Here is a 16359-nt window from a genome sequence, read left to right on the forward strand (position 1 = left end):
CTATCCCCCTAAACGTTATAAATTGATTAGTTTTTGTGTGTATTGAAAATCAAACATGCTTGATGGCTTACTCTAATTAACCACCAAACTAATGTCGATGAACTACGAAATGCAATCTCATCTGACGGGGGTACAGATTTCTATGTAGTTATTATAAGCAACATGAGAGTTCTTTCAGCTGTTAAGACTTTTGAAAAAAGACTTTCCAAGAATAAAGACAAGAATAATTCTCGAGCATTTTGAAGCTGAATAATAGACTCTAACGGTAAATTCTTTAACAAACAATTATGTAGATTTCAACGGGCAAATATTGTAGATATTTCTTACTATATATTCTAAGCAAGGGACATTTTTAAAAAATTTACATATAACGTCTCTAGTATGGACATTTTCAAAAGATTATATTTTCTCTTTTAGATGAACTTTGCGCAGCTTTGACATTCATTGTTGTCATCTGTCACAAGGCTAATGAATTGGATGGGAATAGACTATTGTCTTTTTGGACGACAAGTGTATCAGGACTGCACATCAGACTCGAAAAGAATATGTGCAATGAAACAAAGCTAAAGAAGGAAACAGTTAGAAAAAGGAAACGACATTGTGAAATAGCAACTTTTGCTTCCTAAGACTTCATTCCAGCATCCAGAGCTATTCGCTGATTCTTTGAAACTCATTGCATAAGTATTGGCATCTTTTAAAAGAAGGAATTTTTACCGAAAAAAGATTCAACACAAAACCAACTGCTTAAATGAGCGGTGAAGTGTCAAAATTTATTAGAGTACACGCTTTTTATTATATAAGGAACCTAGCTCTAGGCCCAGTTCTTAAAGTTCCGTAATATTGGATCTCTTTTGATTGATTTGTGGTACAAAAGATTTCTTGATGTTTCCTAAATTCATCTTTGATAGTACATTAAAATTCTGATGCCATTAAAATTGCTGATAGTACATTTGAATTTTGTAGTGGTGTCGCTATATTCTCAACTGCTGCTGGAAAATAGCGTTTGAAATAGAAAGAAATAGAAAGAAATTTTAAACAGAATGTTACAAAATGGAAAAAAGACTAGAAAGATATTTTATTAATGAAAAAAATGACACAATGAAACACTCGATAGCTACTTTTGTTACACAATTTATGTGATTTTTAACTCAAAATGACATCACTGGATCGTTTTAATAAATATTGCACGATTCAATTCAAAGGCCATTTTGTGCAAATGGAATGCTTGATTTGCTCAAAACTTCAATGCTTCTACTGTATTCAGGAAATAAATAAAATCCTTTTTGCATGTATCTTTCAATTATTTAACCTTCAAAGGTACCGAGATAAGCTGCATTTGATTATTTTTGCTCCCAAGTAATATTTTGGTAAAAGCGGTGATTTTATTGACAGTGAAATGTAGAAATAATTTGGTTTGCAGCATTGCTAAGTATATTGCATGCAGAAGATTCTACCGGAAAATGCCAGTGCATTTTTGTGACAATGGCACTACATTACGGAAGCCGGGTCAATCTCTAAACAAAGGCTATACTTTGCACACTAAAAAGGCCTCTGCAAGTGCATTCCTAGCCCATCTAATGAGACAAATAAGTAATATGTAATATTGAATAAAGCTTTATAAGACTAGAATAAAAGTCTAACTCTTTAGCATAAATATCGACAACATTAGAACTTTCGTTTTGCTTTGAGATAGGCAGCTTTCTACATAGGTGAATTTGACTCGAGCCAGGCTATCTATTGTTGTATACATAAGCAGTAAACAGCATAAAAATATGAAAAAAATTTTCAAGAAGTCCTAGGTTTTGAAGAAACTTGTTCCTTTGTTCCTTTATCGACCATTACATTTATATTTCCTATGTGTTATTTATTTCCTGTTTAATGTTTGTTAACTTATCATTGCATGTCTTAATTTAAACTAATTTCATTTATTGAACGTATTAGCGGCAAACATTTCTGCTTATCACAAATAGTTCATTTGCTTTTCACTCACTGTTGCAATAAATATTTACCTAAATTTTTGCATTTAAAGTATTAAACTGAGGTTAAAAAGCAACCCAGTTATAGGAATCAGATTTTTTTTAATCTGTTCTTTTCCATTGACTTAGTTAGAGTGTTCCCAATAAGTCTCCCGATTCCCCAATTTCACGCTACGTTTTGAGCCCGATTACCGATTTCCGACCTTTAATTCCCGAATCCCTTTGTTATCGATTCCCGCATTCCGATCACAAAAGTTTGTCAATTCCCGACTCTCGACTTAAAGAAATTACCCCAAAAATCACTTTGGATAGCCTCAAGTTAGATGCTTCATATGAGAATACATTGATAATTTCCTTTAGCAATAAATATCATTTGCTTTGTTTTGTACTGTATCGGTAAAATTTAAAGAAAATTGTCAAACCCATTCAGTGCCTATCCGTGATAACAGATATATACCAAAAACTAATTCTTCGTCAGTCAAATGGAATGAATGAATGAATTTGTGAATCCAAATACAATTACCTGTCTAATCAATTTTTTCAACAAAGAAATCAAAGAAAACAAATCTTTAAACAATGGTTGTTGAAATTTACGATTCAATTTCCTTGTATTTTCCTTTTTTGAATTTGTCTTTGTTGCGGTTTAAGTTTTAAAAAGAACACAAAATGTTCTCTCCCTGCCAGTGAAATTAATCTTAGAAAAAAACAACAATTTCAAGGACACTTTCCATCAAAAGAATTTTTAAATATTTCTCCACAAGATGCTAACATATCAGAAATCTGCTTATAGAAAGGAAAACTCCAAAAATCTGATAGTATTCTATATTTAAACAATTCAGTAAGTGGCGAGTAAGTTTTACAAGGGAATTCATTCAAATGAAATTAACTATAAACATAGCAGTCCTTTTTAAGCTGTTTAATTTAAACAAATTGAGAAATTGAAAAGCATATGGACTTGATCGGTTCTCTGCTTACATGGTAATTCTGCAAGCCAAATAAGAAGCAGAGGAAAAATTACAAAAGATAAATTTATGTAACAAATTCCTACAAAGAATACATAGATAAATCTGTATTCATTCGAAAAAAACGTTTTGCAAAGTTTTCATATGTTAACAAATAATGTATATACAGTATAGTTCAAAAAGGATACTTAATTTTTATTCTACAAAAAAATTAATTTTCAAAAGGAACAATAAACAAAACATTATGACAAATAGCATTTTATACTTTCAGAAATATAAATTCGGATATATTTATTTACTACACTCATTTTAAAAAAATAAGATTAGAATTAATACTCAATGCATTCATTCTATTGTTGATTAAGGCACTTGAAGTTTTGTTACGTGTTTCTTGGGTACCAAAGAGCTACTTTTTTGGTGGGATAATATCCTAAAAACACGTAGTAACGAGATCTCTTGCAATGTCTTTAAAGTGAACTGGACAAAAAATTAAAAAAATTAAAATTATATAGGATACAACAGAAGCAGTTACAAAGAGAATTTTCTACTATATATATAGAGCAATCGAATCAGAAATGTGACCCAATTGCTAGAAATTACTTCCATACCAACCCAAACAATGTATTTTGCGCAGTTTTTTAAGGGCTGTGGCTGATTTTTGTCATATTAGGAGCTGGATTTATAATAATGTCTGTTTTATACAAAACAAATTGCACTTAAATATTAGGTATAGGCTAACGAAATTGATTTAACTTTATATACACTTACATTACAGCAGCAAAACCTGCTTCATATAAACGATTATTTTCTATATTGTTCCAAAGAGACCCATCTTGTTGAGTACTCTTACAGTATGGATATGATGTAATACTGTATTGGTGATATTGGCCAGAGCTGCTTTGCTGTTGATGATAGTATGAAGAATTATAAGGCGGAGAGTTCTGTTGCTCTTCACCAGGAGAGCCATGTACATACGAAGTTGTCTGATAACTTGAGAAATCTTGACTTTGTGCACTTGAGGTCGGTGTACAAGAACTGAGTGGGAGTGTTAATGCTTGGCCACCACTGAATGCAGCATTTTCAGTTGAAGGGGAGTACTGATCTGGCATTGACCAGCCATGGAAATTATTCATGTAGTTGAGATAACGTGGATCGGAATAATAGTAACCATTTTGGAACGGATAATGAGATGCCGTTCTGTACGGTCGCTTCATACGACGTCTTCTGCGATAATTACCGTCTTCAAACATATACTCACATGCTGGATCGAGAGCCCAGTAATTGCCCTTTCTTTCCCCACCGCCTTCTCTTGGAATCTTCAAAAAGCACTCGTTCAGCGAGAGATTGTGCCTTATTGAATTCTGCCATCCTTTCTTGTTCTTCTCGTAAAACGGAAATTTGTTTATAATGTATTGATAAATTTCACTCAAAGTCAATCTTTTTGCTTTTGAATCCTTGATGGCCATTGCTATCAGAGCAACATACGAAAACGGTGGCTTTGCGCTGGAATCTTTGTCGCCATCAGAAGACCCTTTGATGTTTTCTTGGTTGCTGTTATTCTCATCGGGTGACGGGCTTGCCTCTTCTATCTTGATTTCATTCTTCTGAAAGTCTTTAGAATTTATGCTTTCGCTTCCAAAAGATTTTTGATCAAAATATGTGTTCATGACTATGCTGATATGTCAAAATCGTTAACTGTTATATCAGTATGCGATTGCCTGTTCTTTTTTTCGCCTAGCTGACCTGGATACTGGCTTACGCTTTACAACTAACTTGGATGATGTGCATCACAGTTTAGTAGTTATTTCTCCATCAAAAAAGTTGACCCCTGACAATTATCCAACTAAGACCATTCAGAAAAAGGTTTGGGCACCGAACGGGGGGGATTATAGGATTATCTTTTATATTTGATGGGAAAAGAACTTGCGGTCGAAGAATGATAACTGGGTGGGCAGTTTGTTTCAAAATATTCGTGAGCGCTTCATGTGTTCATTGAAGTTTGACGATCCAAGGACAGGTGCCGGCATTTTGGAAAACGTCCGCCCTTAAAATGAAACTTTGTCATCCTTGATAAATTTGATTATGGTTACAAGATTGACAGGACCCGACCTTTCATATCTAATAAAATGTTTTGCTAAAGAATTAGCTAATTAATTGGAGATGAGTTTTCAATTGTAAATGTAAGAATGGCGGGAAGGTGGAGTGAAAGACGATAAGTCGACATTATACTTTATGGGAAAGACATATTCGGTGCCAGTTAGATTTGCTCTAACCTCAAAACTTGAACAAAGATATAAGAAAGTGTACAAATTGTTGATTTTAGTTCTGGATTGGAATGCCTTGGTTTATTTCTTTCTGAATGAGAAACATTGGAGGGGGTCAATATTTTGAGAACTCCCCTTGGGGGGATTCAATACTTTCTGAGAACCCTCGTCCCCTCCATTAAGCTACTCAAACGTACTTCTTTTAAAGTTACATTGGATATTGTTCTTTTAGAAAATCTATTGGAAACTAACATAGAAAATAGGAAAAACTCCTTGTGACAAACTGGTTGTAATATTCTACGCAATTTCGTGCAAACTTTTTGTGTTGCTAAAAAAAGCTCTTCAAAACTTTTGAAAAACCTCTAAGGAACATTGACTATTGAAAAAAAGGAAAATAGGTAGAAGGAAAAATAATCTTAGATTCTTATAAAAACCTCTATAGAATTCCTGCAAATTTACTTAATCATGTACCATTAATTAAAATTTGGTTATTAAAAGGAGGAGGATAATTTTTGGTCATATGAAATGTTTGGACTACCTTACCTATTATTCACTACCCTTCCTACTATATTCTACCTAATCCTCAACTTGATGAATACCTCAATCAATCAAAAAAAAGCAACGGAAAGCCTTCTCTAAAAGGGCAAACTTTTGTCAAGTAGGTTCAATAAAAGAAAATTTGGCTCCATTTGATCAGAGCTGAAAATTTTGAAAACTAACTTACTATCTTACCTTTTCAAAATTTTTCCTTTGCTAATTCAATGAAAAAGGAATAAGGAAAATGTTTATCGAAATTTTTCTCTTTCTAAGCCTTAGCAACACTTTCTAAGCATTTTTCATAAAGGTCTTCAACCGGGGGCTAAAGCATTTGTTTTTTTAAGAAGGGGAATAATAGCCAATAGTCTGTCAAAGGGGCATAACTAAAATACACTACGAAAACTAAAACTGCTATTTCCTATTTCATAAACTTTGAAATAAAAAAACTATTATCTTTCTTAACAGTGAGACCTCCATCAACTTTGGTCATCTCTTTTCAGGTGGTCCTCTGTAGGTGGCTTAATTAGACTGGTAGCCAATATCACTTGTCATTTGGTTACAGAGAAATCAGACAATATTCAAAGATTAGCAATGAAGGGAAATCGCAAGGACAGAATTTTTAACACCACCCAGAAGGAGTATTTTTGAGAATCGATGGCTGAAATTGTCATTAATACACGTTGGACGAATGAAAAATGCATTATCTGGTTAATTCTATTTGTGTCTCAGTAAGATTAAACTTACATTTTTATATGATACATGCCAATCTTTTAGCCTTATTTAAAGTCTTTGTTCGATAATTAACAAGAAAAGGTTTTCTTGCAAAAAGAGTTTACTGGGCATGGTCACCAAATGCTTTGAGCTCTCCACTTTTGTATAACTACTTAATTTAATTCGCAAGAAAAAGCCTTTGCTCTCCACAGTCCAACTTCAGGTTGTCTCGCAACGTGTGAAAAAAAGGGTTTGCCAATATACAGTTTTTATACCCAGGGCTAATGCACATTTTCATGCTTGTTGCTTTGGCCGTATAAAAGACAGAATGTACTACTTGCTCGAGCACTGCTACAATAAGCACAAAATCCTCAATCGTGCAATCTGTGCCAGATACCCAATGAGCACCGAAAGTGGGTACCCTGTCATATATCAAACGTGATTAAATCTCATTTAATCAAGCTTTAATTCACATCTGATACTCAAAACGAGTTCTTAAAATCTAGTTTATTTGAGTATAAAATTTAACTCATGACAAAATTAATATTTCTCTTATGAGAACAAGGTTTGATTTCATATCCTTGAAAAGGTATGAATGAAAAATTATGATGGAAGATAGGAATTGTACAGTCTAAAATTGTCAAACGGTGGAAAAATGTGATTTCATTTGCAGTAGGTAATGATTCGACAGTATTCTGCATTATTCAAAATCAAATTCAAAATAATAAATTTTATTGACAAATATTCATAGCACTATCAAATATTATTAAAACTAATCGTTTCATGTAAAACAAGAATTTTATTTCACAAAAAGATTAACAATTGCAACTTAAAGTCAAAAGTTATTGAAGAAGAAATACTTATAGCTATAAACCACTATTTAGGTGATAAAGCAATAATATTTGAACTGAAATACAACAAAAATTATGAAAAAGGATATGGTTTTAAGATAAAAGTTGGAAAAGGTAAAGAGAAAATTAACGGAAATGAGTTTAACGAAAATTGGAGGTGATTTACAAAATTAGGAAATTATGATTTATAACTTTAGAATAATGCTAAAATTCAAATCAAATAAGGATAACAAATACTAATTGTCAAGCTACTTGACAGAAGCTTGTTTTTCTAAATTTGCTCAATTGCAAGAGGAAGTTAATTCAGATTAATAAGCCTTGATAGTTTTATGGAAATGTTTCTTATTTAGCTTGAACCGGTGGAAATAAAAAGTTATTGTACAGTGATTGTCTGATTTCATAACAATGTTGTTTTTATATTCTGCCTGAAATATTTTTCAAACAGATCAGTTTTTGTTAACAATAACTATAACCAACCATAAAAAAAGAGTTGGAGAAGAAGTAAACTTTACAAAACTCATTATTCTAACTGCGTGTTGTTTGCCTAATTACAGGTTAAAAAGTTTTGCTTTAAATTGCTACCAATTAACCAGGAGAATCACAAAAGAGGGGTGTTGAGGGCGCTGTACCCATAAACACCCTGTTTGTCTCACCCTGTAGTTTAAGTGCAACTATTTTGCACCAATTGTGACGTATTAACATTCTATAGCAGTTAAACATTCAAAGTAGGGCACTAAAGTATGAATTTTCAAATAGAAACGTATAAAGGCAGCATATACGATTATATTTTTTATGTTCACACCCTTGAGTGAGTGAGAAAAGCCCTTTTGTCGGCAAAATCATTTTGTACCCCTCCAAAGAAACTGTTTTGGTTTTGATCCTGAAGGTAACAAATCATAAAATAATGAATTTGAATAAATAAGCTGAAGACATTCCATAGGTGTCTCATTGGGAAAGAAGAGGCGAATTTTGTTGAGAACTCAAGGTATTTTAGTAAACTCGATATGTAGTTAAAGAATACTTTCCTTTCGTGTCCAAGTTAAGTAAAAATTAAAATTTAGGCAACTGCAGTTATCTTGTCGTATTCTTTTTATCATTCAGATACAGTTTGACTTGACAAAGATTTTCCTTTTGCTCTGGAAGTATGAGTAGGGAGTTATATTTGGCGACATGCAGCAGGAAGTTAGCATAAATTTTAGATGATTCTCCAATAAGGATTGTTTCAAAGTGATTTAAGTCATTGCTGTTATAGATCAAACTAGTGTTTTGAGTTTCTAAAAAAACGTTTCAAGAAACAAATGTACTGCATGCGTTAGCATCAACACTAAGGCGAATATTCAAAATGCTAAACTGCTTTTTGGTATATAGAGAGCTCATATGGAGGGAATTTTGAAATTATATTGCTAATTATATCATAAGTTAGATTATGCAGCTTCTATGTTCCTTTTTTTACGAAGCCAATAAAAAAGGAGCCAGGACTGTTAATGTAAAAATATCCAGTGAATGAGTCGAAACATTAAGAAAGTAATCTCATAAGCGTGTATCAATATTTTCTATTTATTCTTCATCTCTGAATTCAAGATAGAAATGAAATCAAGAAAGCGAAGGCCTAAGAATGTATTGCTTGTTAGTCAGACTTTTCATAGAGGGTAGATTTCAGACCTTAAAACATGGCCAATATCTGTTTTTTAGAAATAATGTGAATATTGACTTCACCTTGGAGAGATTATGTTCAGGAAAATGTTTATTTTTATTTTTTAGAGGTGTATTTATATTGTTTTTTTTAGGTTTCATTATACCTTTAAGTTTATTGAGACTTTTAATAAAGAATAAACCAATATCTTCTCGTGAGAAAAATTTACAATATCTTACGATAGAAACATTCAACGGTTTGAATCCACCATTTATGGATGAAATATTTTCCATAAATAAATGCCCATTTAACTTAAGAAACTCCCAATTCAAAACAGCGGAGCCACGTTGCAACATGTATAGATTAAATACCGTATCATACAGATGTAGCCAAATAAGGAAAAAAGTTCCAAATGAAATAAAATATTTCCCTAACCTTACAAATATTCGAGCAAAAAATATCAGAATTTTCATCATTCAATTGTACTTGTGATCTTTGCAAGAAATACGTTTGCAACATCGGTTCTATTTGATTTACATTACATTATCCGTTGTTAATTTAAATTAGTTGGTTTCAATTAGTTTAACTATAGCTGGAGCTTGTACCATCTTCAAATAAAGAAAGAAATAAAGTTGTGGAAGAACTGCTTGAGGACTTCTAGTACAGAAGGATGAACATTTTCTCTTGTAGAAAGTTAACAAAATGCAAAACCCTGTTGGATTCCAAATTTGCTTTGCAAAAATTAGATACGATGAAGAATAAAAGCTTTCTTTAAAAAGTGTTTTAAAAATATACAAAGAAAACATGGCATTCATATTCACAAATTCGTAAAGTTGATAAAAGTAACACCAGCAATCTCTGTCTGCGATCCAATCATGAGCTCCATTTAGTTTAGACTTTTCAAAATAATCACTTTTAAAGAGCAATTCTCGACAGTATATTGCTACAAACTAAAGGTTATAACTGTTTTTAGGCTCTGCAAAAGTTACATCTGTCAATTATTGTTTTGAAAATCGAGGTATGAGACATAAAACTTTTCAAATTAAGATCAATTTGTAAAGAAAGTCCCAAAACATAAAAATTTCCTGAAGTTTCTCATCGATTCTGTTGAAACAAGCCATGTTTTTTATTGAGCCTGTCTTCATTACAAATTATTCGTGAAATGGTGTCTTAGTTGTTTGAGATTGTAGTTTTGTGTCAAATGAAGATAAACATGATTTTACCTTTAAATATTTATTTTTAGCAAACGGTTTAAGGGTGCAAGACTTTTCTGGAGCCTATTTTTGTGTCCCCATCGCGAGAATTGGATCAAATTTTTAGGAATAAGTCTCGCGCTAAGGGAGAAGCGCCATATCTCCTAGGTATTTTTACGGTCCTTTGTCAGATACGGGATGCTCAAACTACAAGTGGCAGTTACTCAGTAGGGTGATCGGCATTGAATGTAGCGTCTGCTCTGTACCAGTAGTTTCATAACACGTTCTTTTTCCCAGAACAGCATGTCCTAGAATTTTTTAAAAGTAAGAAATTAAGGATAGTCTCCGATTACAAACAATTTTAATTTGCATGCCAATTACTAGTGCTATCACACGTTGTGTGGAATTTTTCTACCGTTTGCCTTGGATTTGTAATGTCTCATCATCATCAGGGACCACTCTATTAGATACCATGACCCTCCAACTATCCCAAAATCTGAGTTTTGGTTTGTTGTCATGGTCATAGATGAAACTAAGGGGCTAATAGTAGAGATGGGCCCCCAGAACCACCTCTAAAGTGTTTTTTAAGGGACACCATCCATCTTTCCAAGAGTTCCTCCGCCCGAAGCCGTTGACCTCTGGAGTCGTAGCTCATCCGCCCTCCTTGCCGTTCTCCCGCCGAGTTAGCCGTTGGCCATCGCTCGTAGCCCTGAGCTAGGGAACTCTGCCAGGTGGTACCAGTCGGGTCAGGCTGGACCTGTAAGCTAGTGGAGAGAAGAGACGCTTTAATTCTCCTTTCATGTCCTGTCGGAGCATGCCACTGCCCTGTTGTAATGTCTAAGGTTCATGTTTATTTTCATACTTTTCTATATACTATTCACATTCATCACATTTTATTTAAAAATCAAAATGTCAAATAAACATTTTGAAGGTCACATAACGACGTTTTGTATTTTATGTTTACAGCTTTTTTGATCGAAGCAAATTAGAAAGTTTAAGTTTCACATTCAATTTTCTTTACCATTACAATCACTTGAAATATGTTATCCTTCACATTATTTTCCAATCCTCCTGTTAAAGACTTATATTTTATATGTTATGTTTCCTATTTAGTTTTATAAGGATTATCAAAAATCATTATTAAGCTTAATTAGATTAATGGGTATTCTATGTACAGAAAAGGTTTAAAACAATGCCCATGACAACTTGACATGTAACATTGCTTTTATTATGTTGTCAGAGCAATAACAAACACAGTCAAATACTACCCAGACAAAATAGTAACATTTTACTTAGCATAAAACGCTTGGAGTGACTATGTTGATTAACCTCGTTTGATTTTATATTCTTTTGAAATCGGCTTCATGGTTGAAAGTAAAGAGATTAGTTTCATAGCAAAAGTCAGTTATAAATGCAAGTGGTCGTTTTAATTACTTGCTACAACTTTCTTTTCCCTGATACAATAAATTTCGATAACTCTATCAGTAAGTGCCTGTGCACCTTGAAAGTTCTAGGAAATTGGATGATTGGAGAATATTTTGAAACAAACTGCCCACCCAGTTATCAAACTCACGACCGCAAGGCCTCTTCCCATCAAGGACAAAAGATAATCCTATAATCCCCCGATCCGTACCCTAGCCTCCTTTTGAACGTCTACAAGAATGGATAATTGACAGGGGCGCAATTTCTGGGTCGACAGAATGCTACTTAAATGATGTGTAATACAGCGGTGTTAGTTTCTTAGATCAAAGCGAGATTACACGTCAGGTGGACGGGAAAGTAAACAGGCATTCGCGTACGAAAATAATAGACAGCATTTGAAAATATCAGCATAGTCATGAACACATATTTTGATCAACAATCTTTTGGAAGCGAAAGCATAAATTCTAAAGACTTACAGAAGAATGAAGTCAAGTTAGAAGAGGCAAGCCCGTCACCCGATGATAGTAACAGCAACCAAGAAAACAGTAAAGGGTCTACTGAAGGGCCTGATGGTGAAAAAGATTCCAGTGCAAAGCCACCGTTTTCGTATGTTGCTCTGATAGCAATGGCCATCAAGGATTCAAAAGAAAAAAGATTGACTTTGAGTGAAATTTATCAATACATTATAAACAAATTTCCGTTTTACGAGAAGAACAAGAAAGGATGGCAGAATTCAATAAGACACAATCTCTCGCTGAACGAGTGCTTTTTGAAGATACCAAGAGAAGGCGGTGGGGAAAGAAAGGGCAATTACTGGGCTCTCGATCCAGCATGTGAGTATATGTTTGAAGACGGTAATTATCGCAGAAGACGTCGTATGAAGCGACCGTACAGAACGGCATCTCATTATCCGTTCCAAAATGGTTACTATTATTCCGATCCACGTTATCTCAACTACATGAATCATTTCCACGGCTGGCCAGTGCCAGATCAGTACTCCCCTTCAACTGAAAATGCTGCATTCAGAGGTGGACAGGCTTTCGCATACCCATTCAGTTCATACTCGACTTCTTCAAGCACACCGAGCCAGACCATGTCGACTTACTCTAATCCATACGGGTATTCCAGTAGCTCACCTTCAGAGCAAACCCCAGCATCTCCTCAATACCATTTTCCCTACTCGTATCAGCCAAGCTCATCACTGCAATACCAACAACATAGTTCGTCTTCTTACCCTTACTACAAGACCTCAACTGAAAGTAGTGGACACTGGAGTGCAGTTGATGAAAGCAGGGTTTATGATTCTAATTATTCGACTATAATGTGAAACGCTTTATAAAATTCCTTCTAATTATATTGAAATAGAAAATATATCTTTCAAGGTTAAGATTTGTAACATAAATGGACCTTTTGACGTGCAGATGAACCTTAGTTTGCCAAAAGTTAATTTTTTGTTTATAAGGTATTTCAATGTATTTAACATATTTTAAAAATTGGCTTTGAAAAAGTGAAAAGACAACACAAGCATATTTTATGTTTATTTAAATATGAATTACTTATATGTCTATTCTGTGGGTCACTCTAAGAAGAATTTTTTGGCTAAAAAGTAGAATTGCGATTTTAGAAATTTATAGAGTCGGTTGAAATAGGTAAGCAGTTCTTGCATGCTTTATTTTACATTCTATGAATGAAAAATTACTTTCTCAATCTTAGATTGTTGTGACACGTTTACCGAATCGTTCTATTATTATGTGATGTTATGTTAACTGTATTATGAGAATCGTTCACCAGTTTTTCAAGAGTAGGTTAATTTCATTTTCCTAGGGCTGCAATCCTTACACCTGTGCATATTATTTTAAAATACAAAAGTTAGGTATAAAGCACATGTGTCACTTACCATATTGAAAAGCTATTGCTTAATTTTTTATTGTACAGTATTATATAAGTAGATATTTAAATCTAATATGTCATGAAGAAAAAAAGTATCTTTTCGTTTTCTGCTGAAAACTCAGTCTTGTGCTCCTGTTCAAGGCATACCGAGACGTACTATGCAAATTTCCGTTTTACGGGAGCAGAAATTTCTTTATGATGCTTAAACCACTGATACGTGAAATATCATATTTGAATTTTTATTTATCTAACTTACTCTATCAAGAAGTAAACAATCATTGAAAGTTAAAATGGGATTCTATGAGGAGTCATTCGTCTCTGTGCTGATGACGAAATGTTAGATTATGTTCGGTCAGTCTGCTGTTTGTTGGTCGCTGGGTGCATTAGTTTTGAAGTATCAAATTGGACATACCTACAAATTCTTACCTTTGCAGTTACACATTTGCATTGAAGAAAACGAGCCCTACGATGACCAAATTATTAAGAAGCCATGCTTGTCATTTCTAAAAAAATCCTCTTCAAAAATTAGTATTTTCGACATTAAGACACCAGAGTTTTAGTATAGAGAAGATAAAGAAGAACTCCTTACAAATGACTGGGTATTCTACTCCATGTTATCCTAGTTAAGTTTTTGTGCTTTCAAAAGGTAGCTCTTTAGTGATTGGTAATGAAGAAATCTTTTGGCAACTTTTGGCAATAAAGTAAACAAGAAGGTATCAATCCCGAATTCAGTTTCGATAAAAATATGCATGTATGCATATATTTTGCTTGTTTTAAATGGAATGCTAAGATGCATTAGTAAAAATGGGAAATATTTAATTGATGTTCCTGTTTCTAGTTATTCTAAAGAATGAAGCTGAACTTGATAACAAAAAAGAGCCATTTAAACCCCCCTTGCAGAGATGAATATTTCAGCACAGTTTGCATTTCTGTTGCATTTCTCGTAGATTATCATGAACGGTGCTACACGACTTTAGCGTATTGTGCAATATAAGCAAAATTGCAGCCTGAGCAGAATAAGGAGAGAGTCGGGAATTATGTGCAGAAAATCTTAATATTTTTTGGTGTTTATTAAATGCCAGTTTACTTGTGTTCTCAAAGCACGCAGTTTCACGTTGGTTTTCATTAAATTCATAAATTAAATCGACTAATGGAAGTAATATAGTAGAAATATCTCAAATTCTATTTAGTTTCCGGCAAGAGAATCACAAGGTGTGGTCACTACGAGAAATACGGTCATGTAAATGTTTAATGACGGTGCTAGCGTTTGGAACAAAATTCAGAAAATTTGGCACTTGAGGGAGGAGTCGGTGTCCTTGATTTCCATTTAGACCTTTTTAATAGAGGAAAAAGAACAGATATTTTTTATAGATGGGGGCTGCAGCTCCCCCACCCCTCGACATATATAGAGCCTACCGCATTTGATTGTTTACTCTTAAGAATTTTAATGTAAGTATCATCAACATAAGTTGATTTGTCAAAATTTTAAGGACTTTCGTAGACTTATTAAGTTTACGAATGCTGTCCGTTCTTGTTGTTGTAGAGGAAGAGCTGTACACAAAGATATTTCAACTACATCATGTCAAGTAAACATAACAAGCTTCTTTTTATTTGCTCACACATGGGCTCTCAAGAGGATATTACGGTGGTGAGGTTGAAAATTGATATCAAAGAAGCGATTTCAAAACAATTTGATGTCGAAAAAGGCAACTACCGCCATAATCCTAGAGTAACAACCCGGAAACCATTGGTAAACAAACTGTTATGTCCGTAGGAACAGATTTATAAGAATATGAGGTAGCCACTTTGGAAACTCATAAAGATATCAAGAATATGTATCGGATGCTAATAATAAACTATCTTTGTATTACTTTGAGTCAAGCAGTTATCCAAATATAAGGGATCGGTGAGCCGGTTATCCTAAATATAGCAATAAAAGTCATCAATTTTGGCAGGCGTCCAAGTCAATAAAAGCATGAATTGTATTTTGGTCATCTGAAAAGTAAAATGACTAGAACAAAGCACTGCAAGGTGGATGTTGGGAAACGAAAAATCCCAAGTTTGGTATATATGCAGTTCAGGAGTATTTCTATTTTTTGTGGGAGTATTTTTGAATCATTCGTGAGCCCAAACCTTTGTGGACAGGAATGCAAACAATTTACAAGTCCGAATAAGTTTATCAAATTTGGTGAAAATTTAAACTGTGGTGAAAACAGAAAAAACATTCTCCTATATACCATTTTAACTCTTCAGTGAATCTCTCCATTCGCATAAAAATTCTCTGATCTAAAACGCGTCACAATACATCATCCGAGGCTGTAATTGATTAGTGGGTCCATCTGTAGAAAATTCAATGCAACCTCTAAAAGGCGGACACCTATTGTCCGTTCTAGGGAAAAGTCCGTTATCTGGAAAAAATTTGTTCATATCTTTGACAAAAAAGGAGGAAACTGCTTATAGTTATGTTTTTTGCAAGTATCTGTTTCATAGAGATGTCCGGTGTTCGGAGATGTCCGCTATTGGCAAGTCTCCCTTGTATGATATTTTACCATAATAATTCTTAATATAAGGCTTAATATAGGAAGGGCTTTCCTAGAGCTAATTCAGAGTCTTGTTCTCTTATAACGAGGGTACATTTTTCAGTATGTAATCGTTACATGACTAAGGATTTCTAAGTTTTGGTTTAGATATGACGCACAGCATTGTTTTCAATAAAACTTAACAACCTAAAAATTTTTTTAAATGATTTAAAGGGCAAAAAATTATTAACAAATTGCATATTATTATTCTTTAAGCCGCGTTGGGCAAGAAATCCAATTCTGAATCAGTACTTTAGATAATCAAAATTTTCAAGTGCAACGCTAGCAGGAACCATTATTGTAAACTTTCGAATAACAAAAAATTCCCTTTTTTTCTAAAA

The 16359-nt window shown here is 33.6% G+C and overlaps 2 protein-coding genes across 2 annotated transcripts; one reads left to right on the top strand and one right to left on the bottom strand.

Annotated features, from left to right (window-relative positions):
- Positions 1–1840: 1840 nt before the first annotated feature.
- LOC135687949 (uncharacterized) lies at positions 1841–5381 on the bottom strand. Its single transcript, XM_065204582.2, has one exon. The coding sequence runs from the start codon at positions 4603–4605 to the stop codon at positions 3703–3705; it is 903 nt and encodes a 300-aa protein (XP_065060654.2). The 5' UTR covers positions 4606–5381; the 3' UTR covers positions 1841–3702.
- Positions 5382–11807: 6426 nt separating this feature from the next.
- Positions 11808–15406, top strand: LOC135688274 (uncharacterized). The gene has a single exon (XM_065205050.2). It carries the CDS (start codon positions 11965–11967, stop codon positions 12874–12876), a length of 912 nt encoding a protein of 303 aa, XP_065061122.2. The 5' UTR covers positions 11808–11964; the 3' UTR covers positions 12877–15406.
- The last annotated feature ends 953 nt before the right edge of the window (positions 15407–16359 follow it).

The sequence above is a fragment of the Rhopilema esculentum genome, chromosome 19, assembly GCF_057945365.1.
Source record: "Rhopilema esculentum isolate cy_ngs chromosome 19, ASM5794536v1, whole genome shotgun sequence".
Classification (NCBI taxonomy): domain Eukaryota; kingdom Metazoa; phylum Cnidaria; class Scyphozoa; order Rhizostomeae; family Rhizostomatidae; genus Rhopilema; species Rhopilema esculentum.